This window comes from Urocitellus parryii, chromosome X, assembly GCF_045843805.1.
Source record: "Urocitellus parryii isolate mUroPar1 chromosome X, mUroPar1.hap1, whole genome shotgun sequence".
In the NCBI taxonomy this organism is placed as follows: Eukaryota; Metazoa; Chordata; class Mammalia; order Rodentia; family Sciuridae; genus Urocitellus; species Urocitellus parryii.
Genome location: NC_135547.1, coordinates 111,609,230 through 111,636,443, shown reverse-complemented (window position 1 = coordinate 111,636,443; position 27,214 = coordinate 111,609,230). Strand labels below are relative to the sequence as shown.

At 37.6% G+C, this 27,214-nt stretch overlaps 1 protein-coding gene across 1 annotated transcript; it reads left to right on the top strand.

The window, feature by feature from the left end:
- Positions 1-18,498: 18,498 nt before the first annotated feature.
- Positions 18,499-19,509, top strand: LOC144250713 (melanoma-associated antigen B4-like). The gene has a single exon (XM_077793666.1). It carries the CDS (start codon positions 18,499-18,501, stop codon positions 19,507-19,509), a length of 1,011 nt encoding a protein of 336 aa, XP_077649792.1.
- The last annotated feature ends 7,705 nt before the right edge of the window (positions 19,510-27,214 follow it).

Here is a 27,214-nt window from a genome sequence, read left to right as displayed (position 1 = left end):
ATTTTTCATTCCCTGAGGCAAAATTTTCCATTGAAATCTTTGAAAAGGTCTGTAAATTTGGGGAAGGCAGACTAAAAGCAAAATGTTTACAATCCTGTTTGGATAAAGGAACTGTAAAGAAGCAATCTTATAAGTCTATCACCACTATGTTACAATCTTTAGGTATAGCAGTAGGAGATGGGAGACCCAGGTGTAAGGCTCCCATAGTTTTCATAGTTTTATTTAAAGCTCTAAGGAGGCTCTGGAGACACAGAAACTAACAAATTGGGTGGCCAATCAGAGATATGATATCGAGCTGCAGCCTCCTCTAAGTCCTCCTGATCTTGAGGAGAAAGTTGTTCATCCTCCTCTTCATCCCCTTGTTCATCATCAGATTGAGACTGTTTTTGAGGGGATGTAGTTTTATAAAATCTAGATGTAGCAGCAGCCCCAATTAAGGGGGTTTGTTCAGACTCAGTCACTTGATGAGCCAAACAAACTGCCTCATGGGTCGGATCCAAAGCATCTTTAAAAACATTCCATAATGCAAAAGCATCTACAGGAATATTTTCTGGCCCATGATGATCATAATAAACCTTCATCTCTTTACCTAGTTTTTTCCATGTTTCTAAATTCAAGGTTCCTTCCTCAGGGAACCAAGGAGAGCATTCTTGAATAAAATGAAAAAAATGTCTTAACTGCTTAGAAGAGACTGAAATGCCCCGTTTATGGAGTATATGCTTAGCTATATCAATAAAGAGTCCTCTTTCTTTAGACTCTTTATGGCCCATGACTTCTCAAAATAAGTTCTCTGATTACTTACCCTTCACTTACTTAGCACCTTGCTAAGGGGTCTGCAGTACCCTAGGTAAGATCCTATCCTCACCCGAAAACTTCTCAATGAAATGAATGCATCAGACTTACGGATTACCGATCGTCCCTGTTCGGGGGGCGCCAGATGTCGGAGACCAGCTCCAACAGGGGGTCTCAGGAGACGAACGGATGGTGAGGAGTCGGCGAAAGAGGGGGTGGAGAAACAACACAGACACCAAAGTGAAGGTGTTGATCCCAATCTTTACTTGTGAAGTTGATCATATATACTTTTCATTTTGGCAGGCTTACAGTACTTTGTGGTTACAAAACAGGAATCATTATTCAAAGAAACAAAATATTACGTAGTTACAATTAGAATAGAAGAATGTATTTTGGCTTATGCATAAGCAAGCATTTGTACTTTCAGTTCGTGTTTTGTTTTGAGCTGTTTCTGCTTAGTTAACTTTTAATAATAGTTACAAATGTCCCAAACTATTGGCCTATACCTTGACTATTGTTTCTTGACTTACTGACTGGAACCGGTGCCATGGTTACAGCAAGTGGTTGATTTGTTATTACTTTTAATCAAACAAAAGTAAGAGCACAAACCATTGTGCACAGGAACAAGAACAAGTTGCCCAGTACTAAGCACTAATCTATCTTCTCTAGATTTTAATTTAATTTCTCAAAAACTTCCTTGACAGGAATACAGGGAGTTTTTCATTAGACATTAACAATTTACACTCCACAGCTGAATCATTGCATTTAGAGCAAACAGATCTATGCTTTAGAAGTAGTTGCATTAATTGGGAAAGTCATGATTTTCCCTTCATACTTAATGGTCATATGAGAAATCACAACTATACTTATTAAAGGAATACAAAAACAAATCAGCCCATTCCCAGAAACATACTGCGCTCCTCCAGAGGATGGACGCCTTGCGCCATCCACCTCAGTAGGGCCTTGCCATTGCCTGAGTCAGGGGAGGGGCACAGCAGTGCCCCAAAACCATATGGGCTACTACAGTAACTGCTACATGGGACAAGCCACTACCAACCAGTATGCAGGAAATCAGGATGGCATAATGGATATCACACCAGTATTCTAGCTGCTAGACCCATCAAATGGGCAGCAGCCAGCTGGATGAATGGGTCTGTATTGAGTCCAGACCCTGACCATGGATTTGCCTTTGTGCCAAATTATACCCACATCCACTATGCACAAGCTTGTGTTATGCCACCCTTTGCCATGCTAATAATCAATGATACTGATGGCATAAATATCACTCATACAGAGATCCCTTGTGCAGTCAATACATCCTGCAGGCTCACAAATTGTCTAACCCCCGCTATGAAAACTAAATGTCTATTTATCCTCAGAGTATTCCCAGCAATATGTCTTCCAGTGAACCTGTCCAGAGAGTGGAGGAATCCATGGGACATGAAGATGAAGAATCTTCTGAATACGATCCTACACTGGATGAGGCATGCAATTAGCCACATCATTGCTGGAATTCTTGACCTGGCAACTGCCATCACCACCATGGCCGCTGCCGCTCCTTCACTTACTCAGAGTATCCAGACTGCTCAGACTGTAAACAATTTGTGTACTGCCATGGCAGAAGCCTTTGCAGTTCAAAATGACTTAAATAAACTGTCCTAAGCCACTATTTTAGTCATTCCACAAAAACTAGACCTTCACCAGGAACAACTAGATATTCTGTTTATATTACAAAGGCTCATTTGTGACCCTGAATTTCATAGTATTTGTTTCACCCAGTATGCTGTGTCTGAGAATGTAACCTTACATTTCTCCAATTTTTCTCAGTATATTAAAGGTGCTTGGGATGCTAACTATGTTGTGACTATGCATAACCTTACTAAGGCAATTGTCAAAATCAATAGCCTAAGGTTCTATCTTGACAACCTCTTTTCCAGGGGTTGACCAAACATTGGAAAAACCTGATAGTCAAATTAACTAATCCTTATAATGCTATTACCCTGACCTTACTGTTTATAATAGTGATAATTTTTTCTTGTGTTATAAGATGCTTATGTAACCATGTAAAGGCCACCAAATGAAAAACAGCAATGCTGGCTGAAGTTCTTGCAGCACAGTTGGCGGGGGTAGATGTGGAGAAAAGTGCATGGAATACTGCATATGTTAAGAGCATCTGAATGGCAAACCACTCCCCCATGTTAGGTGTGTGAGTGGCAAACCACTTACCCCGTAGGCACAGCCCTGGGCATGAGGCCATATGTTGCAGTCCCTGTGCTTGCTCCACAGCCCACACCTCGATTGGTTGCTTCAAGGACAGTTAGTAGAAATTGCATTGGTGGCTACCTGTAATCTGCTTAGCTACTGCCTGAGTATATATACATAGTAACTGCACAATAAAATCAGACCTGCTTCCTGCTTGGTCTTGGTCTCTGGAGATCTTGATTATCAACTCTGCAGCCACACTCTCCTCTACCCTGTTCCATGGACCTCCTCACTGGATGAGAGACAGCCCATGCATTAAGGTCCACCCTTTTAGCCCCATCTCTGAAAAATGTTGCACCCATCTTCGGGCACCTACAATGCTATCTCAAGTTAATTTCTGTTATTGCTGCTATCACCTTTAGTTGCAGTAGCATGCATCTTTGGACACCAGCAGAGTCTGGAAGTCCAACCAAGGTAAGGTACAGACAATCTGCACAGACACTACAAGATTATAGGGTAGAAACTATAATACCTCAGATCCACACTTCAAGAAAGGAAATCACATAGACAACATGAAAAAAAAACAAGGGAAGAAAGTGTTCCAAGCAAACCAGGATACTACAATAACAGATCCCATGGACAGTGCAGGTGATGAAATTTCAGAGAAGGAGTTTAGAATATTTATAATTAAAATCCTTGAATTAAAGAATGACCTAAATGAGAAAATACAGGCAAAAACTTGATCACTCTAAGAGATAAGACAGCAAATATAGGCACTATTTATGCACCAATAAACAGATAAGGGAGCAAATACAGGCATCCATTGATCACACCAACAAAGAGATAAGGGAGCAAATACAGGTAGTAAAAGATTACTTTAAGACAGAGATACAGATTCTGAAAAACCATCAGAAATTCTTGAAATGAAGGAAACAAAAAAAAAAGCTCAATAGAAAGCATCACCAAGAGAACAGATCACTTTGAAGATAGAATGTCAGATAATGAAGAAAAAGTATACAGTCCGAAAAATAAAGTTGACCACACAGTGAAGATGGTAAGAAACCATGAACAGAACATCCAAGAATTATGGGGCAGCATGAAAAGACCAAATGTAAGAGTTACTGGGATAGAGGAAGGCACAGAGGTTCAAACCAAAGGAATGAAACTCTCTTCAATGAGATAATATCCAAATATGTCCAAATATAAAGAATAAATTAAATAATGAAATACAAGAGGCTTACAGGACACCAAATGTAAAAATTACAACAAATCTACACCAAGGCACATTATAATGAAAATGCCTAGCATACAGAATAAGGATACAATATGAAAGGCCACAAGACAGAGGAATAGGATCACATATAGAGGGATACCAATTCATATCACAATAGATTTTTCAAACCAGACCCTCAAAGCCAGGAGATCCTGGAAAAATATATACCAAGCTATGAAAGAAAATGGATGCCAACCAAGAATCATATTAAAATTAAGCTTTCAATTAGATGATGAAATAAAAACTTTCCATGATAAACAAAAGTTAAAAGGATTTATAAGTAAACTACAGAACATCCTTGGCAAAATATTCCATGAAGTAGAAATGAAAAACAACAATGAAAACCAGCAAGGGGAGGTATTACACTAAAGGAAAAACTAAACAAAGGAGAAAACAAGTCAAGTTAAATGCCAAAAATAAACAAAAATGGGAATACAAACCATGTCTCAATAATAACCCTGAATGTTAATGCCCTAAACTCACCAATCAAAAGACATAGATTGGCAGACTAGATTAAAAAAAAGACCCAAGAATATGGTGCCTCCAAAGACTCATCTCATAGGAAAAGAAAACCACAGACTGAAGATAAAAGGATGGGAAAAATTATAAAACTCACATGGATTGCAGAAGCAAGCAGGGGTTTCCAGCCTCATATCAAATAAAGTAGACTTAAGCCAGTTAATCAAAAGGGATAAAGAAGGATAGTTCATACTGACTAAGGGAACCATTCAGCAAAAGACATAACAATAATAAATTTATATGCCCCAAACAATGGAACATCTGCATTCATCAAATAAATTCCTGTCAGATTCAAGAGTCAAATAGGCCACAACACAATAATTCTGGGTGACTTTAAAACACCTCTTTCACCACTGGATAGATCTTCCAAACAAAAGCTGAACAAAAAAACTATAGAACTCAAGAATACAATCAATAACTTAGACTGGACTGACATACATAGAATATTTCACCTTCAATGAGCAAATACACTTTCTTCTCAATAAAACATGGATCCTTCTCTAAATTAGACCATATATTGTGACACAAAACAACTCTTAGCAAATACAAAAAAGTAGAGACACTACCCTGCATTCAATCAGATAATGATGGATGGAAATTAGAAAGCAATCATAAAATAAAAAATAAAAGCTACACCAACACCTGGAGACTAAATAATATGCTACTGAATGAAAAAAGGGTTGCAAAAACATAAAGGAGGAGATTAAAAATTTTGAGAGGTAAATGAGAACACAGATACAACATAACAAAATCTCTGGGACACTATGAAGGCAGTGCTAAGAGAAAATTCATTGCATGGAGTTCATTACTTAAAAGAAGAAAAAGTCAACAAATAAATGACCTAACATTACATCTCAAAGTCCTAGAAAATAGAAGAACAAATCCACAACAAAAGCAGTAGACCCTCATCATTATACAAAATACATGTATGAAGATGTGAATTTGGTGTCAACATACGTTATATATAATCAGAGATATGATAAATTATGGTATAATGGTGTATTCAGAATTGTAATGCAAAAATAAATAAATAAATAGCAGAATACAGAAAATAATTAAAATCAGAGATGAAATTGAAACAAAAGAAACAATTGAAAAAATTGACAAAACAAAAAGTTGGTTCTTTGAAAAAATAAATAAAATTGACAAACACCCATGTAACAAAGAGAAGGAGAGAAAAAACTCAGATCTCTAACATATGTGATGAAAAAGGAAATATCACAACAGACACTAAAGAAATACAGAAGATAACTAGAAATTATTTTTAAAACTTTTACTCCAATGAAATAAAAAATATCGAAACCATTGACAAATTTCTAGAGTCATATGATTTGCCCAAATTGAATCAGAATGATATACACAATTTAAACAGATCAATTTCAAGTGATGAAGTAGAAATTGCCATTTGAATCCTACTAACCAAGAAAAGCCCAGGACCAGATGGATATACAGCCAAGTTCTACAAGACCTTTGAAGAAGAACTAATACCAATAGTCTTCAATTTATTTCAGGAAATAGAAAAAGAGGGAGCACTTCCACACTCATTCTATGAGGCCAATATCACCCCAATTCCAAAACCAGGCAAAGATACATCAAAGAAAGAAAACTTCACACCAATATCTCTAATGAACATAGATGCAAAAATGTCTCAATAAAATTCTGGCATATTGAGTACAAAAATATATCATAAAGATAGTGCACCATAATCAAGTGGAGTTGATTATATGGAAATTAATAAATGTAATTCATCACATCAATAGACTTAAAGATAAGAATCATATGATCATCTCATTACATGCAGAAAAAACATTTGACAAAATAGAGCACGGCTTAACATTCAAAACACTAGAAAAACAGGAAGATATCTCAGCATCATAAAAGCTTGCCACAGTCTGGCTGGGCACAAATAACCGAGCCGCCAAAAAGCCTTGTAGGTTCAAACAGCAACACTTTATTCCCAAACTCTCACTGGCACTCTACACACACTTCCCAGGAACACACTCCCTCCACTGGGCTCCGAGTGCCAATTCTTCCCCTTTTCAACCATTCCCTCTAGCAAAATGCCAGGCGTCATTCCGACTAAACTGTGGCTCTCAACATCTCCCCCCTTCTGTTTAATTAAACAACAAGCATGTGGCTTAGGGACCATGCCTGTCTTAGGTTGTCCAATACTACATATGGTTCTTACCCGACATTAGATGAGCTGACCTCAAGGCGTCAGCCTCCTGTCTTAGGTTGGTACCATTGTAATTGGATCTTACCTGTCATTGGCTACTGGTCCAGCATACAGCCATACTTGTGGATAGGCCTTTGCACCAGTGGGGGGTGAGGTTCTTTGCCTCACCTCTGTTGGCCCCCAAATTTGGCTTTGGTACCAGTGGGGGGGTGAGGTTATTTGCCTCACCTCTGTTGGCCCCCAAATTTGGCCTTGGTGCCAGTGGCGGGGTGAGGTTCTTTGCCTCACCTCTGTTGGCCCTCAAATTTTAGACCATCACAAGCAGAAAGGGAGGAGGATGCAAAATGCCATGGCACCAAGCCAAATGATGGCTCTTTTTGGAAAAATTGTACCACTGATGACACCATCAGCAAAGATACCCCAGCAATACCACAATTCACTGCACCAACAGATAGTTCACAATGCATGCAAGTGATACATAGTCCAGGGAAGTTCTGCAAGCAGTTCAAAGCAGAGGAATCCATTAATATGTCCATTTCCTCCCAAAGTAAATCGACTTCTTGATTGAGCATCACTTGTTATTATTCATTGATGCATCAGTTTATACAGTTTACTATGATAGCTATCAAAGAAGCTGTAGTTTAGTTTTATCTTTGTCTTCACCAGCACTGGGATGAAGATAGGAATTCTGGCAATGCCATAGTCTGGCTGGGCACAAAATAACCGAACCGCCAAAAAGCCTTGTAGGTTCAAACAGCAACTCTTAATTCCCGAACTGAACTCTCACCGGCACTCTACACACACTTCAAGGGAATACACTCCCTCCACCGGGCTCTGTGTGTCAATTTTCTCCCTTTTCAACCATTCCCTCTAGCAAAATACCAGGCATCATTCCGACTAAACTGTGGCTCTCAACAAAAGCTATCTATTCTAAGCCCCAGGCCAATGCCATTCTAAATGGAGAAACTGGAACAAGACAGGGATGCTCTCTTTCACCACTTCAATTTACATAGTTCTTGAAACATTGGCCAGAGCAATTAGACTGACAAAATAAATTAAAGGGATGTGGAGAGGAAAAAAAAAATAACTCACTATTTGCCGATGATATGATTCTATACTTAGAAGACCCAAAAAAATTCCACCAGAAAACTTCTAGAACTAGTAAATGAATTCAGCAAAGTAGCAGGATACAAAATCAACACCCATAATACAAAGGCATTTCTGTATATCAGTGACAAATCCTCTGAAATGCAAATAAAGAAAACTACCCCATTTACAATAGCCTTAAAAAAGAATAAAATATTTGGGAATGAACTTAATGAAAGAGGTGAAAGACCTCTGCAATGAAAACTACAGAATGCTAAAGAAAGAATTAAAGAATACTTTACAAGATGGAAAGATCTACCTTGCTCTTGGATAGGCAGAATTAATATTGTCAAAATTACCATACTACCAAGAGCACTAGGCAGATTTAATGCAATTCCAAACAAAATTCTAATGACATTCCTCATATAAATATAAAAATTAGCCATAAAATTCATTTGGAAAAATAAGAAACCCATAATAGCTAAACCAATCCTTATCAAGAAGAGTGAAGTAGGTGGAATCACTATACCAGACGTTAAACTACACTACAGAGCAATAGTGACAAAAACAGCATGCCATTGGCACCAAAACTGACTTGTAGACCAATGGCAGACAATAGAGAAAACAGAGACTAAGCCACAAAATTACACTTATCTTATATTAGACAAAGGTGCCAAAAACTTACATTGGAGAAAAGATACCATCTTCAACAAATGGTGCTGGAAAAACTGGAAATTCATGTGCAACAAAATGAAGTTAAACCCCTATCTCTCACCATGCACAAAACTCAACTCAAAATGCATCAAGGACCTAGTAATTAAACCAGAGACACTGAGTCTATTAGAAGAAAAACTCCATCATGTGAGATTATGACCCAACTTCCTTAATAAGACTCCATGGTGCAAGAATTAATATCAAGAATGAATAAATGGGGTGGATTCAAACTAAAATGCTTCTTTGCAACAAAAGAAATAATCAGTGAAGTGAATAGAGCCTAAATTTGGGAATTTTTTTTTTTACCGCAAGACTCATATAGTGCAAGAATTAATATCAAGAATGAATAAAAAGGGTGGATTCAAACTAAAAACCTTCTTTGCAGCAAAAGGAACAATCAGTGAAGTGAAATGAACCTATAATTTGGGAAAATTTTTTACCACATGCACATCAGACAGGGCACTAATCTCTAGGATATATAAAGAACTCAAAAATCTTAACACCAAAGAAAGAAATAACCCAATCAATAAATGGGCCAAGGAAGTGAACAGACACTTCTCAGAAGAAGATAAACAATAAATCAACAAATACATGAAAAATGTACAACATCTCTAGCAATTACAGAAATGCAAATCAAAACTAAGATTTCATCTCACCCCAGTTAGAATGGCAGCTATTAAGAATACAAACAACAATAAGTGTTGGTATGTATGTGGGGAAAAAGGCACACTCATACATTGCTAGTGGGACTGCAAATTGGTGCAATCAATATGGAAAACAGTATGGAGATTTCTTGGAAAACTGGGAATGGAACCACTATTTGACCCAGCTATCTTATTTCTTGGTCTATACCCAAAGGAGTTAAAAACAGCATACTACAGGGACCCACAGCCACATCAATGTTTATAGCAGCATAATTCACAATAGCTAAACTGTGGAACCAACCTAGATGTCCTTCAGTAGATGAATGGATAATGAAAATGTGGTGTACACATACACAATGGAATATTATCCAGCATTAAAAGAAAATAAAATCATGGCATTTTCAGGTAAATGGATGGAGTTGGAGAATATAATGCTAAGTAAAGTTAGCCAATCCCCCAAAACCAAATGTTGAATGTTTTCACTGATTTACGACTGATGATTCATAATGTGGTGGTGGGGGATGGTATGAGAGAATTAGATGAACTCTAGATAGGGCAAAGGGGAAGGAGGGGTAGTGAGGGGGCATGGGGGTAGGAATGACAGTGGAATAAGATGGACATCATTACCCTAAGTACATGTATGAGGACACATATGGTGTGACTCTACTTTTTGTACAACCAAAGATATGAAAAATTGTTCTCTATATGTGTGATATGAATTGTAATGTATTCTGCTGTCATATATAACAAATTAAAATTTAAAAATGTAGAATATTTTTTAAAAACAACATATAATTATATCCATCAAAGTTATCTTTCAAAGCAAAGAAGAAAAATGCTTTCTCAGATAAACAAACTCTGAGAGAATTTGTCAAAAGTAGATTTTGTCATGCAAGCAATGTTAAAAGAAGGTCTTCAGAGATTAGGAAAATGGTGTATGTCAGAAACTCAAATCTATATAAAGATATTAACAGTGTTACAGAATAAATGTAAAATAAAAACTTTTATTTTGTATACTTACTTGATCTAACAGATGACAGTTGGTTCAACATAATAATAGCAAAAATTCACTCAGTGATTACATGTATGAATAAGTAAAATGTATGTAAACAATGTCATAAGAAACAAAAGGAAGAATTGAGAATACTCTGCTATAAATATTATTTGAAATTGGACTTGTATTAATTTCAAACTCTAGGGCAACCACTAAAAGAAGTTAAAAAGAAGTAAAACTGATTTCATAAGGAAGAAGAGAAAATTAAATCATACAGAATTATCAATTAATATCAAAGAAGTCTTAAAAGAATAAAAAAGTGGAATACAGAAACAATGACAACAAGTAGATAGCAATAAACAAATATGGTAGATATTATTTTAAATATTCCAACAATTGGTTTAAAAATCAGTGATCTAAATAAACCAGCTAAAAGATGGAAACCATCAAAGGAGATTTAAAAAATAAAAACATGACCAAACTACATACTGTCTATAAGAATTACATTTTAATAAAAAACATAAATAGATTAAAAGTAAAGGTATGGGAAAAGATACTCCATTCTAACAAAAATGAAAAGAAAGCTTATATAGCCATATTTTTTTTATGACAAAACAGTATTCAGATCAGGGAAAATTATCCAGGATAAACAGGGGAATAACACAAGAACAAAAGTGTTAATTCTCCAAGAAGATATCACAATGTTTATTCTGTATGCACTGAAAAGCACAGTGTTAACATGAGTCATATAAATACTGAGACAAATCTACTCTTACAGTTGAAGACTTCAACACCTTTCTATGAGTGACAGATCCAAAAGGTAGACAATCAATAAGAATATAGTTGAACTAAGCAGTGCTATCAATAACTAGATCTAAATAAATTTTATAGATACCTAACACAACATAATAGAAGACACATTTTTTTTCAAGCTCACATGCAAAACACACCAAGAAAGACAACATTCTGCCCCATTTCACATAAATCATCAAATTTAAAGGAACATAAATCAAACAAAGTATTCTAAAGAATACATAGGTCAAATGAGGAGTCTCAAGAAGAATTTATAAAAACATTTTGAACTAAATGAAAAGACAAATACTCATGAAAACAAGTAAGGTTACAGCAAAAGCAGTCCTTAAAAGGAAATTCACAGCACTGAATGTGTATGTTAGAAAAGAAGGGATATCTAGTCTAATAATCTAAATTTCTTTCTTATATTTCTATTAGTGCATTATTGTTTTACATAATTGTGGGATTAATTTTGACATCTTTATTAACACATACAACATAATTTGCTCCATTTCAATTCCTAGCATTACATCCTTCCCTCCCCTACTTCTTTCCTCTGATCCTCTTCCTCTACCCAATTGGTCTTCCTTCTATTAATTTTATGGCTGTATATAAGGTGGAATTCATTGTGATATACTCATACATGTAAATAATGTACTTTGGTCAGTTTTATTCTGCAGGTCCTCCCCTTACCAACCCTCCTCCTTCCTCCCTCCTCTTCAATCCCCTTCCTTTACTCCACTGTTCCACCTTCCTTTTCATGAGATTCCTGTTATTTTATTTTTAAGATCAGTTTTGGTTTTTAAAAATACTATTTTAGCTATAGATGAACACAATACCTTTATTTATGTGGTGCTAAGGACTGAACCCAGTGCCTCACACCTGCCAGGCAAGTGCTCTACCAATGAGCCACATCCCCAGCCCAATTCCTGTTATTTTAAGTCACTTATTTCTCTCTAGCTTCTGTATATCCCATAATTCATGACAGGAAGTTATAGGAACAGCCTAGGTATCTCTAAATAGAGAACTGGATTAAGAAAATGTGGCATATATACACAATGGAGTTTTATTCAGCCATAAGGAAGAATGAAATTGTCATTTACTGGTAAATGGATAGAACTGGAGAACATCATACTAAGCAAAATAAGCCAGATTCAGAAAGTCAAGGGTCTAAAAATCTAAACTTCTACTCTAGGAAACTAAAAATAGAAGAAGTTAAATTAAATGTAAACAGAACAGCAACTCGGGAGGCTGAGGCCGGAGGATTGCAAGTCAGAAGCCAGACTCAGCAATGTAGTAAGGCCCTAAGCAACTTTGTGAGATCCTGTTTCAAAATGAAAAATTTTAAAAAGGGAGGAATGGGGACGTGGATGAGTGCTTAAGCACCCCTGGGTTCATTCTCTGATGCAAAAAAAAAAAAAAATCAAACAGGGAACATTAATAATGAGTCCCTGGATATTGAAAAATAATTAAGGAATCTTATAAGCAGCTCTTGGGCCCCAAATTGGTAACACAGATGAAATGTAAACCAATTCCTCGAAACACTCCTAGATGGCTTCATATATCATTGCATGCACAGCTGCTTACAATGGAAAGGTATAGCATCTGAATATATCTACACCTATAAGACATGTTAAAACAATAATTAATAATTTTCCAAAACAGAAAACAACAGTTCTAAATAGGCTCACTAATATTCTTATAAATTTTTATGAAGAAATTATACAAATTCCTACAAGTAAACACAAAAAAGATGCTTAACATAATGTATATTATGGAATTACAAGTTAAAGCCATGACAGAGAGCACTGTAAACCTATTAAAATGGCTAAAATTCAAAAAAAGACAAGATCAAATGAGGGAGAATATATGAAACAGCAGGATTTCTTCTTCACTGCTGGTCGGGATATAAAATGATATAGCCTCTCCAGAGCCCAGTTTGACAGTATATTACAAAATCACACATATTTTTATCATACAATCCAGCAACTGTACTCCTTGGTGTTTGCCCAAATGAGCTGAAAACTATATCCACACAAAAACCTGCCACAAATGTTCATATCAGCTTTATTGAAAAAAATGAAGAAACCAAGATGCTCTTCAAAAGACAAAAATATAAACAAAGTGTTATATATGTATACAACAAATGTTAACTAATTAAAAAGAAATGTTATTAAACCATGAAAAATATGGAGGAACCCTAAATATATATTGTTAAGTGAAAGTTGTCTGCTTGAAAAAGGCTTTGTACTGTGTGACTACATGATGTTCTAGAAAAGGCAAAAATATGGAAACAATAAAAAAGGGGTTTAGTTGGATAGAGAGATATATGGATAAATGGAAAATAATGTATATTTATTGTAATTAAATTATTTTTATGATAATATAATGCTAGATAATGTCATGCTTTTTAAAAACCCTGTAGAATATACAACAGAAGAGTAAAGCTTAATGTGAACTATGGATTTCACTTAACACTAATGCATCATCATTGGTTCATTTATTGTACCAAATATACAACATAAATGCAAACTATTAATATTAAGAGAAGGTGTGTGGGAGAAGGGGTTTGAGAGTTTATGGGAACTCTATTCTTTCCATCTAAATTTTCTGTAAGCCTGAAACTTCTCTAAAAATAAAGTCAATGAATTAAAAAAAAGAAACCCTCTGAGTTACATATTTAGAGTAACTCCCGTTTTGCTGGATAATCCATAAGTATTTGCATTTAGCCAATTATTTTTATTGATTTTCTTATGTGAAACACTTTTCTTCCAAAAAACAAAAAAAGCCATTCTGTCAGTTGAAGTTAAATTTGTTCAATTGTCATCTATCATTAATAAATATAACAAAGCCAAACACCCCATGGATCCTGAAACTTCTTTTAAATAATTTTTTTCTGGCATAAAAAGTAATTGTTACACGCTCTAGGGTTTGTGTGCATAAACACACACACACACACACACACACACACACACACGAGCATTACACATAAAATTCTACTGGAAATAGTCCAAGTGGCATCACAGAAGTATTTATTTCATTAAACATATTTAAAGAAATAATATTTAAAGTATCCAAACAACTCATGAAATAGAGAATAAATAGCATATTAAACATGAAGAAGAAAAAGTGTTAAGTGAAATCCATAAATGTAAAGATAAATGTAAAATTGATGAATTTGAAAATAGTAGAGCCAAACAGTGAAATCTAGTTCTTGGAAGAATTTATATAAATGAATTTTGTAAATATTATATAATTATATAAATGAATTTTGTAAATATTATCAATTAAAAGAAGAAGCAGAAATAAATGATATTAGATACACAAAATTGTATAAAACTTGGATGCAGAAGGGATTTAATACAAATTAAAAAAACCCTATAAATATGAATTATCAATACACCAGGAATAAATGGTGGGAGGAAAAGGTTCTACCTCAAAATTAAATAAACTTGAAGGAATTTTAGAATCAAGGAAATTACCATCCTGCAATCCCTAAAAGATTGATGGATAAAGAGGATGGCTTCCAACATCACAAAAAAGGGGAAAAAAGTCATTTTGTATCTACTAAAGGAAGTGCACCACTTAAGCTAAGGAGTGCAACTGTCAATAGATAAGTAACCTTTAATATACACAAGATGTTCCTACAAAAATTCCTATCATAGGTTGAGGATTTTTGATTACTAATGTCTGGTAATTGATTTTAATATTATATTCTCTATACCATTGTATATATCTGTTGTTTTGTAATAACATGATTTTAAAATAAATATCATGACTGTAAATATGAAAACCAAAGAAAAATGGATAAATTTTTACTAAAATAAAAATGACTAAACAAGTCCATAAAGAAATAGAAATCTTCAACTGTACAATAGAAACCTAAACTATAGTCCAAACCTAAGCCACCAACCATCAAACTGTTCAAGGACAGCTATGTTAGGAGGCCCATCCCAGTGTATCAAATGTGAAGAAAAACTAATCACCATTTCATGCAAAATCTTCCAAATCCTACCAAAAAAAGTGGAAATAACTTGGCCATTTTTATGGGCTAGCTTTCCTTGTTACAGAGATGAGATGAGCATGCCCAAATAATATTAGAGACAAGCTCACTCACATAGAGACAATCTCACTTACATAGAGACAAACTATCTTAAGGAAATTCATAGTATATCCAATGAGAAGTGAATTAATGAAAATGAGGCTGGGTCCAAGAAATACAGTGATTATATCACATTTTAAAATACCATTAATCGGAAATCACTATTACCAAAAAAGGTGAAAAGCCATGGGATCCTGTACAGAGGAAAATAAAATTCTTTAAAAAAAAATCTCAAAAGCAGTGCATGATAACTTTAAGCAAACTTTCATTAGGAGAAATTTTCCGTTTTGTAAAATCTACAATGAACACACTAAAGGTACAATGTTACAAGCATCCCCACTGAGTCCAAAAACATTCACAGATATATGGTATTAATTGTACTACAGACAACTGGATGAAAACACATAGCCAGTACACAAATATGACAGGAATATCAAAGTAAATAAGAAATATAAAAAACTAAAAGAGATGAGAGTAGTAACAATATGATCTCCTAATTTTTTATAAAAGTAATTGAAGCAGAAAGTATTTAGGTGTATAAGGAAATTAAAAAAAAAAACTGGTATACAAAACATCACTACAGGAAAATCAGAGATTAATCAAATGAAATCAGTAACCAATTAGAAGACATAATGGAAAATATACCTTTAAAAACATCAGCAACATGTAAAATATACCTAATATAGAAATAAAACAAAAAAACATAAGATTTCCTTATGAATACAGCTATAAAATTATTTATAAGGTTAAGGAAGAGGTTGGGGTTGTGGCTCAGTGGTAGAGCAATTGCTTAGCATGTGTGAGGTACTGGGTTCAATTCTCATCACCACATATAAATAAATAAATAAATAAATAAATAAATAAATAAATAAAGGTCTATCAACAACTAAAAAATATATTTTTTTAAAAAAGACTAAGGTAAAGTAAGTCTCCAATAGAGGTGTGTACTATGTTCATTCATCAGAGAAGAAAATATTTTAAAGATGTCAATTATCCTTAAATTCTTTACAGATCTATTGCCTTACACATAATTGTGAATATGACAACAAAACTCAAGGTGCTGTTTCCCTGGACTGAAGTCACCATGGAAAATCAAAGGAAGAATAAAGAAACAATTCTAAGAATAACAGCAAGGGACACTAAGTCCTTATAGAACTAGAACCTCTATATTAGACATGAACTGAAGTGGAGACAGGTCTACAACCTGCAACAGATGACATAATTGTCAAGAGAAAAATTTTATAGTTTGGCTATTGTTTTTTCAATATACTTTTGGACAATGCATATTTACTGCTTCATTTAAGGAATATGAGGTAACAATTGCACTGATCACTGTGGGGGTTAGGAGGCGGTTTTAGGACAACACAAACATTTGAGTTAGTTGAAAAAGTATAACTTTAGAAATTGCTCTAAAACAACCTGAAACCTCTTTAATGAATGACAACTGGCAGTTAATTTATTGCAGTATTGTGCACTATAAGGAATGGATGACTTTGGAATAGCAGGTATTACAGTGAGAAATACATAGTAGGAATAGAACTTCAACCTGAAATGTTTGAATATAGATACCAAAGTCAGCAACAGAGGCCTCAGATATTGCTGTGACACTAAGAAGCCCTATCATTTTCTTTTTGAGATTTTATGGAACATGCTTGAAGGAATGGGGTGGCTTCACATCAGAAAAGGTTTGAATCCCAGGCGGCGCCAGAACTCAGTATGAGAAACTAAAGACTACACACCTCAAAAGAAACAGGACCTCTCAATTTACTTCATAAACCCGACTCCATGCACCATAACTTAATAGCAGTAAACAAATTAAGGAGGCACTGGGCAGTATTGGCCATTATGTCACATCGGGAGTCTCAAAAACTTGAGTTCTTTGCTTTGAGGGGCTGGACTCAAGCCTTTGGATGGACAGTAGCTAAACACCTAAGTAATCAAGATAAGACAGAGAAGTGAGGGCACCATCCCCCCCAGGAAACAGACCACACAGATCAACCCACACTACCAGTCTTTGGAGGTCCCAAGCTTAGATGCTAGGCTCAGGCTCCACCTTACTCCCTACTGGGGACTCTCTGGGAAATGAGCTCCTTATTCCAAGCCCCTTTGCCTCACCTCAGTAGAGGGAGTGGCCCCAGCACCGGTGCAGAGTCAATGAGCTGAGTGTGTGAGCTCTCGCGGAACTCCTCTCCTCCAGAACGAAGGCCAACTGTCCCAGCACCACCCGGCAGTTATAGCTGGAGACCACGTGGGCCCCACCACAGGACCGGAAGTGCCAAACCCGACTTCCTCTTCACGAGGCTGTGGTGAGTGAGGCCTTGGATTGAACGCATAGCCTCAGGCCTACTGAGATAGACTACCAGGTGTTGACAGGTGTCTTGGTAGGTACCTAAGTTCAACCGCCATCCCCCCCCCCCCCCGCAAAAAAATGTGAGTCCCCGACAAACACGCCCTTCCCTTCCCCTGAAAAGGAGGCCCCACAGGGCCCGCCCACTCCCAGAAGCCCTCAGACATGGCAGTTAGGCCCAAAGATCTGGCGTCTCCCCCCAGGACTTGAGGAACAAAGGCTGTCTGGGGCGGGTGGGCTTAGGTCAGCAGAGTGGGGCATCTCAGGCCCTGTGGGTTAAGGAGAGAAACTTGGTGAAGATTGAGGGGACTCCATGCCCCTGAGCCCAGAGCGCCCAGGGGTGGGCTTACAGAACTCGGTCCCTGATGTCTGCAGACCTACTAAAGGTGGGGGCGGGGGTCGCAGTGGCGGGTGGCGTGGAGTGTGTGTATGTGTGTGTGTGCGTGCGTGCGTGTGTGTGTGTGTGTGTGTGTGTGTGTGTGTTCTCAGTCTCTTTGTCCTCCGGAGATTCAGAGAGCTGGGAGCTTTGCTCCAAAGGGCTGGCAGCCTGTCAGAAGAGGGCGAGAGATTCCCCAGCCATAGGAAGGGTCCAGAGGAGGACTCTGATCACTGTGGAAACCACACTCATCCTAACAGAAGGGACTCAGGTGTCTCCTGGTGTCCTGGGTGTCTCTGAATGAAGTAGTGAGTGAGCCCACCACTGCTCTAGAGCACTCCCCTCCAGGAAAGCGGCAGAGGGGGCCAGGGTGTTCTCTCCCTGATGACCTTGCTCACTTGTCGCCATTCTCCCCAATCCAGGTCCCAGCCTTTCCATCCCTTGTGCCAACACTCCTTGCCTGCTGTCCCTGACAACAGTCATGCCTAGGGGTCAGAAGAGTAAGCTGCGTTCCCGAGCCAAGCGCCAGCAGGCCCGCGATGAGACCCAGGGCCTCAGGGGTGCTCAGGCCACTGCAGAGGAGGAAGTGGGGTCTCCCTGCTCCTCTCCTCTTGATGAGGGTGCACTTCCAAGCTCCCCTGATGCTGGCATTAGCCAGGTGTCTCAGAGAGCCCCACCCTCTAGCTCTCTTGGTGCAGGTGATTCCTGCAAAAGCTCTGAAGCAGGTGCCCAGGAGAGAATGCCAGGCAGCTCCCAGGCAGCAGCCTCTCCTGAGAGCTCACGCAGAGATCCTCTCACCAGGAAGGCCAGTCTGTTGGTGCAGTACTTGCTGGAGAAGTATAAAACAAAAGAGCCCATTACACAGGCAGATATGCTGAAGGTGGTCAACAAGAAGTACAAGGAATACTTCCCTGAGATCCTCAGGAGAACCTGCGAGCGTGTGGAGCTGGTCTTTGGCCTAGAGTTGAAGGAAGTGGATACCAACAGTCACTCCTACGTCCTTATCAGCAAGCTGGGGCTCTCCAGTGAAGGAAGTCTGAGTGGCAGTAGGGGCTTGCCCAAGACCGGTCTCCTGATGACCCTCCTGGGTGTGATCTTCATGAAGGGCAACCGTGCCACTGAGGCAGAGATCTGGGAATTCCTGAATGTGTTGGGGATCTATGCTGGGAGGAGGCACTTGATCTTTGGGGAGCCCCGGAAGCTCATCACCAAAGATTTAGTGCAGGAAAAGTACCTGGAGTACCGCCAGGTGCCTGGTAGTGACCCTCCCAGCTTTGAATTCCTGTGGGGTCCCAGAGCCCATGCAGAAACCAGCAAAATGAAGGTCCTGGAGGTTTTGGCCAAGATTAATGATACCAACCCTAATGCCTTCCCTAATCTGTATGAGGAGGCTTTGAGAGATGAGGAGGAGAAAGCTGTGGGTAGAGTGGGTGCACCTACCAGGCCTAGGGCTGCTTCCAAGGTCCTGCCCCACAGACCCTCTCACATCTAGTTGTGTCTGAGTTCGGGTGTTCACTGTATATTTGAAGAGGAGTTAGCTTTTTGTGGGATGGAGAGCAGTGGGCTGGAGGAAGCAAAATGTTGTTGTCTTCTTTTCCTATTATGCATAAGTAGAAATCTAATTTGGGTTGTTATTTTACAATGTTGTTCCTTTTAATTGAAGATTTATTGTGCTTCTGTTTATAACCTTGTCAGTGAACTGGCTCTCACTTTCACTGCAGTGTAATGGGTCTGGAAGGTACAGTTGTAGTAGTTCTAAAAAAAATTAACAGACCATGTTTTCTTCATGATCCAGAACTAGTCAGCATGTTACCAGCACCGGGGTTTTTAAGGAAATGTGAAAGAACCCCATATTAAAAATTGTGTATGATATTATGAAGAAAAAATGTAGAAGATGTTTAATTCTTGGCATATTTGGAATTGTTTTGGTATAAATAAAAATACTTGATTTATTTAGATGTTTTGAAGAATTTTTTTGTTTGTTTCATCCTAGTACAAAGTATATCCTCTACTCTGTAGTGTACCAAAATAAAAGAAAGGAAAAGAAACACAAAAGAAGAAACAATATCTCTATGGTGGTGGTATTTTCTCAGTTTAAGTTATTTGTATGAAACTCAATTTTCATTATTTGCCAGAGTTCACTAAAAATATCTATAAAGCAAAGCTGCTAAAATGAAGAATGTCCAAAGACTGAATTTTATAAAAGGTTTGTAAGTTATTTGACAATTTTTTCATTGTCATTAAGAAAATAAACAATCATATTTTAAAAATAAAATCATCCTATGATAATTGATCCTGGATATTTCTTAACTTTGGGTTTTTTTTTTTTTTGTACCAGGATCCTTGGCTATTAACTACTTAGCCACATCCCTAACCCTTTTTTTATTTTGAGACAAGGTGTCTCCAAGTTGCTTAGAACCTTGCTAAGTTGCTGAAGCTAGCTTTGAACTTGCAATCCTCCTGTCTTAGCCTCCAGAGCCATTGGAATTACAAGTCTGCACCTCCATACCCATCCATGTTTTATATATAGTACATGCATACCAAAAGTTACTTGAAGACAGGCCTGAGCAGAGTTACTTCACAGATGAGTAACTTGCAAGTTTCTTAAGTGGACAGGAAAGTAGTTGTCAGAGCTGGAACTAGGATCCTATTCTGGATTTGTCTGAGTCCATCAATTTTCCAATCATCCTCTACTTAATCAGACTTGTAATTCATCTTTTTTTTCTACGACACCCCTTGTTGTGATCTTCTCATTGCTCCTAAATGTAGCTCAGAGTATAAAAAGTACCCTATACCCAAAGCATTATAATTTGGAATACCTAGCTATAGTGATTATAATGCTGAATATATGTGTAATGTGAATATAAAGAACAGTGAAGATACTACCTTGTTCATATGTAATGTCAGATAACATGAAAAGATCAACTGCTCAGAAAATCATTTTGCTCTACATTTTACCTGTATTGATTTAAGGGTCCACCCTCAAGTTATCACAAATAAGATTTCCAGGTCATGCCAAGAGTCAAGCTGAGAACTCTGGGTATAAAAGAACCCCTCAATCACACAATCCTTCCCGTATGGTCCAGCCATGCTGGACCACAGGCAGTTTTATTCCTCCTAGGTGGTGGCAAAGAATCAAAGGTTGTTGTATAAGGGGATAGGCTTCAGGTTATGAGAATATTCAGTGTGAGAACACTAAGTGAGCAATGAGGGGAGCACCCAACCCAGAAGGGAAAGAAAAGCACAATGCTTTTGGGTTGTTATTTTACAATGTTGTTCCTTTTAATTGAAGCTTTATTGTGCTTCTGTTTATAACCTTGTCAGTGAACTGGCTCTCACATTCCCTTCTGTGTAATGGGTCTGGAAGGTACAGTTGTAGTTCTAAAAAAAAAAATTAACAGACCATGTTTTCTTCATGATCCAGAACCAGTCAACATGTTACCAGCACCAGGGTTTTCAAGGAAATGTAAAAGTACCCTACATTAAAAATTGTGAATGACATTATGGAGAAAAAAAATGTAAAAAGATAAATGTAAAAAATGCTTAATTCTTGATTTGGTTTATTCCTTGTAATAGTTATTTTAGTATAAGTTAAAAAGACCTGGATTTATTTTTTTTCAAAATTACACTGGAAAATTGTTGGCATCACAAAATTGTGTAACAAAACAAAAATGGTTAATTTATAGTTGCCTATAATCTTTTTTGTCTTTTGCTTGCAATATTAAATGACATCTTGGATTTGCTTACTTTATTCTAATTTATGTAAAATTAAATAATAATAAAGTTGTAACTCACTCTTTTGATTGTTTTTAATTAATTTTCCCTAGCATTAGTTGAACATCTGCTCTTTGGAAGTCCCCCTTAGCACTGAATATGGTAAGATAAAGAAGATACAGCTAGGCACAGTGGCACACACCTATAATCCCAGCAGCTCAGGAGGCTGAGGCAGGAGTATCATGAGTTCAAAGCTAATCTCAGCAAATTAGCGAGTCCATAAGCAACTCAGTGAAACCCTGTCTGTAAATAAAATACAAAATAGGGCTGAGGATGTGGCTCAGTGATTGAGCAGCCCTGGGTTCAATTCCCAGAACCAAAAAAAACAAAGATACAACCACTTCCCAGAAGTTTCTAGAGCATAGCAACAGCTGTTTTATAAGCAATATGGTTACTAAGCACTAAAGAACAAGTAGAAATAAGGGATCAGGAAGATGAGATTTCAGATGAAAACCAATTATAAATTTTTTCATCAATACAATTTTGAACATTAGGGAATTGCAAGTGTCTTCATGCAAGTTAATTTAAGTGAGGCTTCATTGTGGGCTGGGAGAAGATGTGCTATTAGTGAGCAAGGGTCAGACCATTAGATGTGGCATCTCAGAGTTGAGAAACTAAGTTTAGAATGGGAAACAAATCTTAATAGTTACTTTGGAATTGTAAGTTAACCAGAAGAAATCCAGCCGGTACAGGAACGGAAGGAATCTGTGCTTTCCCTAGTGCAGGTATATATAAAGCACTCTCATATGATACTCAGGGAGTTTCTAAGAAATATGGGTGATACCCCCTTGAAAAGCCAAGAAGACACTGAACTATGCTCTTATCATGGGCTGATAGAACCAGATTCTGCTCCAGTTAAGAGAATTTTTGTTATGTTACTTAGACTGTAATTTGTCAAACTTTGAGGGCTCAATTTTTGGAATGAAAGGGATGAAAAAAGGTTATTTGGATGGAAAGCACCTCTGAAAAAGGTTGTTGGTCCTTAACACAAATTAGGAACTTTAAATTGCCTACAGCAGAATACGACAACCAAATTAAGTAACAGATGATCTAATGGGAAAACACTGGTTTTAGTTGCCCAACAGCCTTTCAGCTGATGTGCATGTCTATGTCATTTTAACTTGCATATTCTCAAACATATTCTAATATATATATGTATACACACACATATTTAATATTCCTGAACCCTACATGTTAGAGTTTATCAGATTAACTTTGCAGAGAAAGAACTTGGAATTTTCTCAGGTTCACATGATTGGTAGTGACAGAGCTGGACTCAGACTCTGTATTCCTCTAGGGTCCACACTGATGTACTCCTCCAAGCCTGAGGCAGACCTTGTACTGGTTATTCATTTTCTGCTCATCACTTCAAAATCTATTTCAGGTATAAAAAAAAAAAAACAAGAGTTCAAACTCAAAATACTGCTTTGGAACACATAGCCCAAGCAATAAGCACTGAAAATACCAATATAAATGCAAGGTATGAATAAAGAAAGAGATTGGTTAACAATATAATTATACACAAAGTCAATGTCAATAAACCTCAAAATATTTTGGTTGACAATATAATTATACACAAGGTCAATGTCAATAGACCACAAAATTTTCTGGCTCAGGCCTTCCCTGAGAATGTGTGTATATTTGAAAGAAGTTACATAACAAACTAAGTCTACCTGATGATTAGGTATAGATCAGCATGTTTTGTGTCTGACAGCAAAACACCTGCCCTTGGCTCTCTGCTTTGTGCTTCCCCATCTCACATCACTCCTGGGAAACAACCTATTCTCTGCAAGGTTTGCAGAGGGGAAATAATCAGAAGTTTATACTGATGTGGCATTTTTCTGGTAGCCTCCCATAAAGTTAATAGAATTGATATGAAAACTCTAAGGAATAAAAACTGATGATACAAATACCCCATAAAAAATGAGTCACAGAAAAACTAGTCTACCTATTCTCAGTATCCTATCAATGTTTAGGGTTCTCATGGACATGAGAGCCTTGTTTGACTTGGATGACCTGAATCAAAAGAGTCTATGCCTGGCTTCTTTCACTTATGTATCACATGATCTCACTCCTAGGTTTAATCTAAAAGAGCTGATCTCACAAAGCTGAAAGTAGAATGGTATTTACCAGAAGCTGGAAAGAGGGGTTTGGGGTGGGAGAAGGTTGATCCATGTGTACTAAGTTACAGTTAAGAGAGGAGCAAGATGTTCTGATGTGCTATTGCCCAGGAAGGTAACTATAGATAACAATTATGCACTATACATTTCAAAAAGAAGAAAGGATTTTTAATGTTTTCACCATAAATAAATGGTAAGTGAGGGGGCTATGACTGTGACTCAGTGGTAGAGCACTTGCCAGCATGTGTGAGGTACTGGGTTCAATACTCAGCACCACATATAAATAAGTAAATAAAATAAAGGTAGTATCCATCTACAACTAAAAAAATCTTTTTTAAAGTTTAAAAAAAGAAATGGTGAGGAGACATGTATGTTTAACTTAATCTAAACATTATACAAAGTATGCATGTATCAAAATATCATATTGAAGATTATTAATGTGTGTATATATATATATGTATATTATTTTCTGTATCAGTTAAAATCAATTAATAAAAAAGAAAGGGGAAACTGAGGTCCTTCAAAATGTCGAAGTTACAACCCTGCCCCAAACAGAGCCACAAGAATCCTAAATTTTCATATCATCCCTGGAAGGACACAAACAGGGTCCTATGTGGCATTCCTCAACTTCTCTCACTGAGGCCTTAGGGAATAAGAATCTTGGTCTGAGGGTTTGCAACCTAGGACAGTGGAGAGGAGTGTCCTGTGCCCTTCTAGGAATCAAGTGCAGAAGCATGATAGTGATGGTACCACAGATTCTAGAAGTCAGAGATGGCACAGAGCTTGCCCCTGCCATTACTCCCAGAAGCTTTGGGTAGGGCTATCAGGTTGGCTTCTAAGAGGAGAGATTCAGGTCCTTGGTCAGAGGGAGGGCCCTTATATAAGCAAAAGAAGGAGTCCCAGTCCCTGCCAAGAGTTAAGATGAGGGTTCTCAGTGAGGACACAGGCAATCCTTCATCCTCAGGACCAAAAGGACTGCACAGTTCCCCACTCTTGCTGGCATCCCTGGCATATCTGAGCATTGTTGACATAATGTGATATACTTACTTCTATGGTGTCACAAGAGGGTCAGGGATCACAAGTAAGATCAGCATTGGGAGGATTTCCAAGTTGTCCAAAGGCCACGGACAATGCCCTGAGAATTAAAGGAACCATTCATCCCATAGTAGCTGAAGCACCAGAAAATCCATTTCTTACTCTTAGCCTCAAGAGACCAAGGACAGGTAAGGTAAGCTGAGAAGACCCACATATCCATCTGTTTTGGGGAGTTTTGTCCTTACAATGAGGGGACATGCCTCAGGATAAAAAAGGAGATGTTCTACATCATGCCAAGCATCAAAACAAGAGGATAATACATTATTAAATAAAAAGGGCAGTGAAGAATTTGGCCCTGCCCTGCTTTCAGTCCTGAAGGTGTAGCCACCATTCAAACAAAGGTGTGGGGGTCCCAAGTCATGTGTGCTAATTTGAGGAGACTGGGTGAAGACTAAGGACTACAAAGAGGAGAGAACATAAAATTCCCCATTGCTCTGTCAATACTGAGGTCACCTGAACAGGAATAATAAGTTGAATGGTCCTTTAACTTCCCTTCTTGTGGATGCCAGGTAGATTTGCAATGTTAATTTCAGGACAGCAGAGGGAATGGCTCCCATTTCCCACTACCAGTTGACATGATGGTTGTGAATGTGGAATAAGAGGACTCCTCAACTTACAGGCTAAGGCTCACTCTATCTTCCTCTTCCTCTACAGGTTTCCAATAGTAGTGAGTGGTCAGGAGAGCTGGAGCTCAGTGAGTTCCTAGAGCAGTTTCCTCACAGAAAACTTTAAATGTAAAGAAAATGTGGTAATATACACAATGGAATATTACTCAGCCATAGAGAAGAATGGAATCATAGCATTTGCTGGTAAATGGATGGAACTGGAGAATATTATGTTAAGTAAATAAGCCAATCCCCAAAAATCAAAGGCCAAATATTCTCTCTGATTTGGGGATGTTAAACCAAAATAAGGGAGGTTGGGGAGGGAAATAACAGAAATCCATTGGATTAGTATAGAACAGAGGATGAAGGGAATAGGAAGGACAGAATTACTTGGTCATAACTTTCCTAGCCTTGTATTTGAATATGTGACCAGGATAACTCCATATCATGTACAACCACAAGAGTGGGATCCTAGATAGAATAATTTATACTCCATGCATGTATAATCTGCCAAAATACTACTGACAAGTATAACTAAAAAGAACAAATATAAACCTATAAATTAAAAAAAAAGCAAAACTGAAAATTCAGTCTTCCTTCTAGCCATAATGGAATTTCCATCCTGAAGGTGCACACAGCTTCTTCATCTCCCTCCCCAGGGTTTCCTCATAAGCTGTTCTCTTACACACACTCCTGCCTACTGTCTCTGAGCACAGCCAACATCCTTGGGGTCAGAAGAGTATATTCCCCATCCACGAGAAATGCTGACAGGCCTGAGATGACTCCCATGGTCACAGAGGAGCATAAGTCAACACAACAGTGGGGGAAGAGCCTCTCCCTTTTCTTCTCCTGTTCTTGAGGATATTCCCCAGAGCTCATCTACTTCTGAGTCAAGTAGCATTCCCCAGAGGCTTTGTAGCATTTTAGATGCTACCACTATTTCTGCAGATGTTTTTAGGCACAAGATATGATGAAGGTGATAACAGCCAAGATGAGGAATATTCAAGTTCCTCAGAGATCTCAACTTCCAGTGAGACTCATCATGCCTGATTCTCTAGCTATGAAGGTGAATTTGTTAATTGTAAAATGAAAGTATATAAAGTATAAAATAAAACAGCCCATTACCAATGAAGACATGTTGAACATTGTTGACCAGAAGTACCAAGACCAGTTTGCTGAGATCCTCAAGAGAGTCTCTGATCATATTGAGGTTGTTTTTGTAGTTGATGTAGAAGTTGAGTCAAACAGTAACTTATATGACTTGTCAGCAAATTGAAACTCACCAACCTTAGGAGAATTCATGCTGGCATGGGGTAACCCACAACTGGTCTCCTAATGACTTTCCTGGAAAATCCTGAAGATGTTGTGAGTATACATTGGGGAGGAAGGACTTCATCTATGGAGAGCCTAGAAAACTCTTCACCAAAGATTTGTTAAGGCTAAATTCCTGGTGTACCAGCAGGTAATCAACAATAATTCTCCACACTATGAATTCCTGTGAGGTCCAAGAGCCTACACTGAAGCCAGCAAGATGAAAGTTCTAGAATTTTTGGAAAGGTCAACAGTATTGTTCCTCCCACTTTCTCAACATTATATGAAAAAG

Bases quoted from the DNA above. Each gene is read 5' to 3' on its own strand.
- LOC144250713 (XM_077793666.1), top strand. From the start codon at position 18,499: ATGCCTAGGGGTCAGAAGAGTAAGCTGCGTTCCCGAGCCAAGCGCCAG.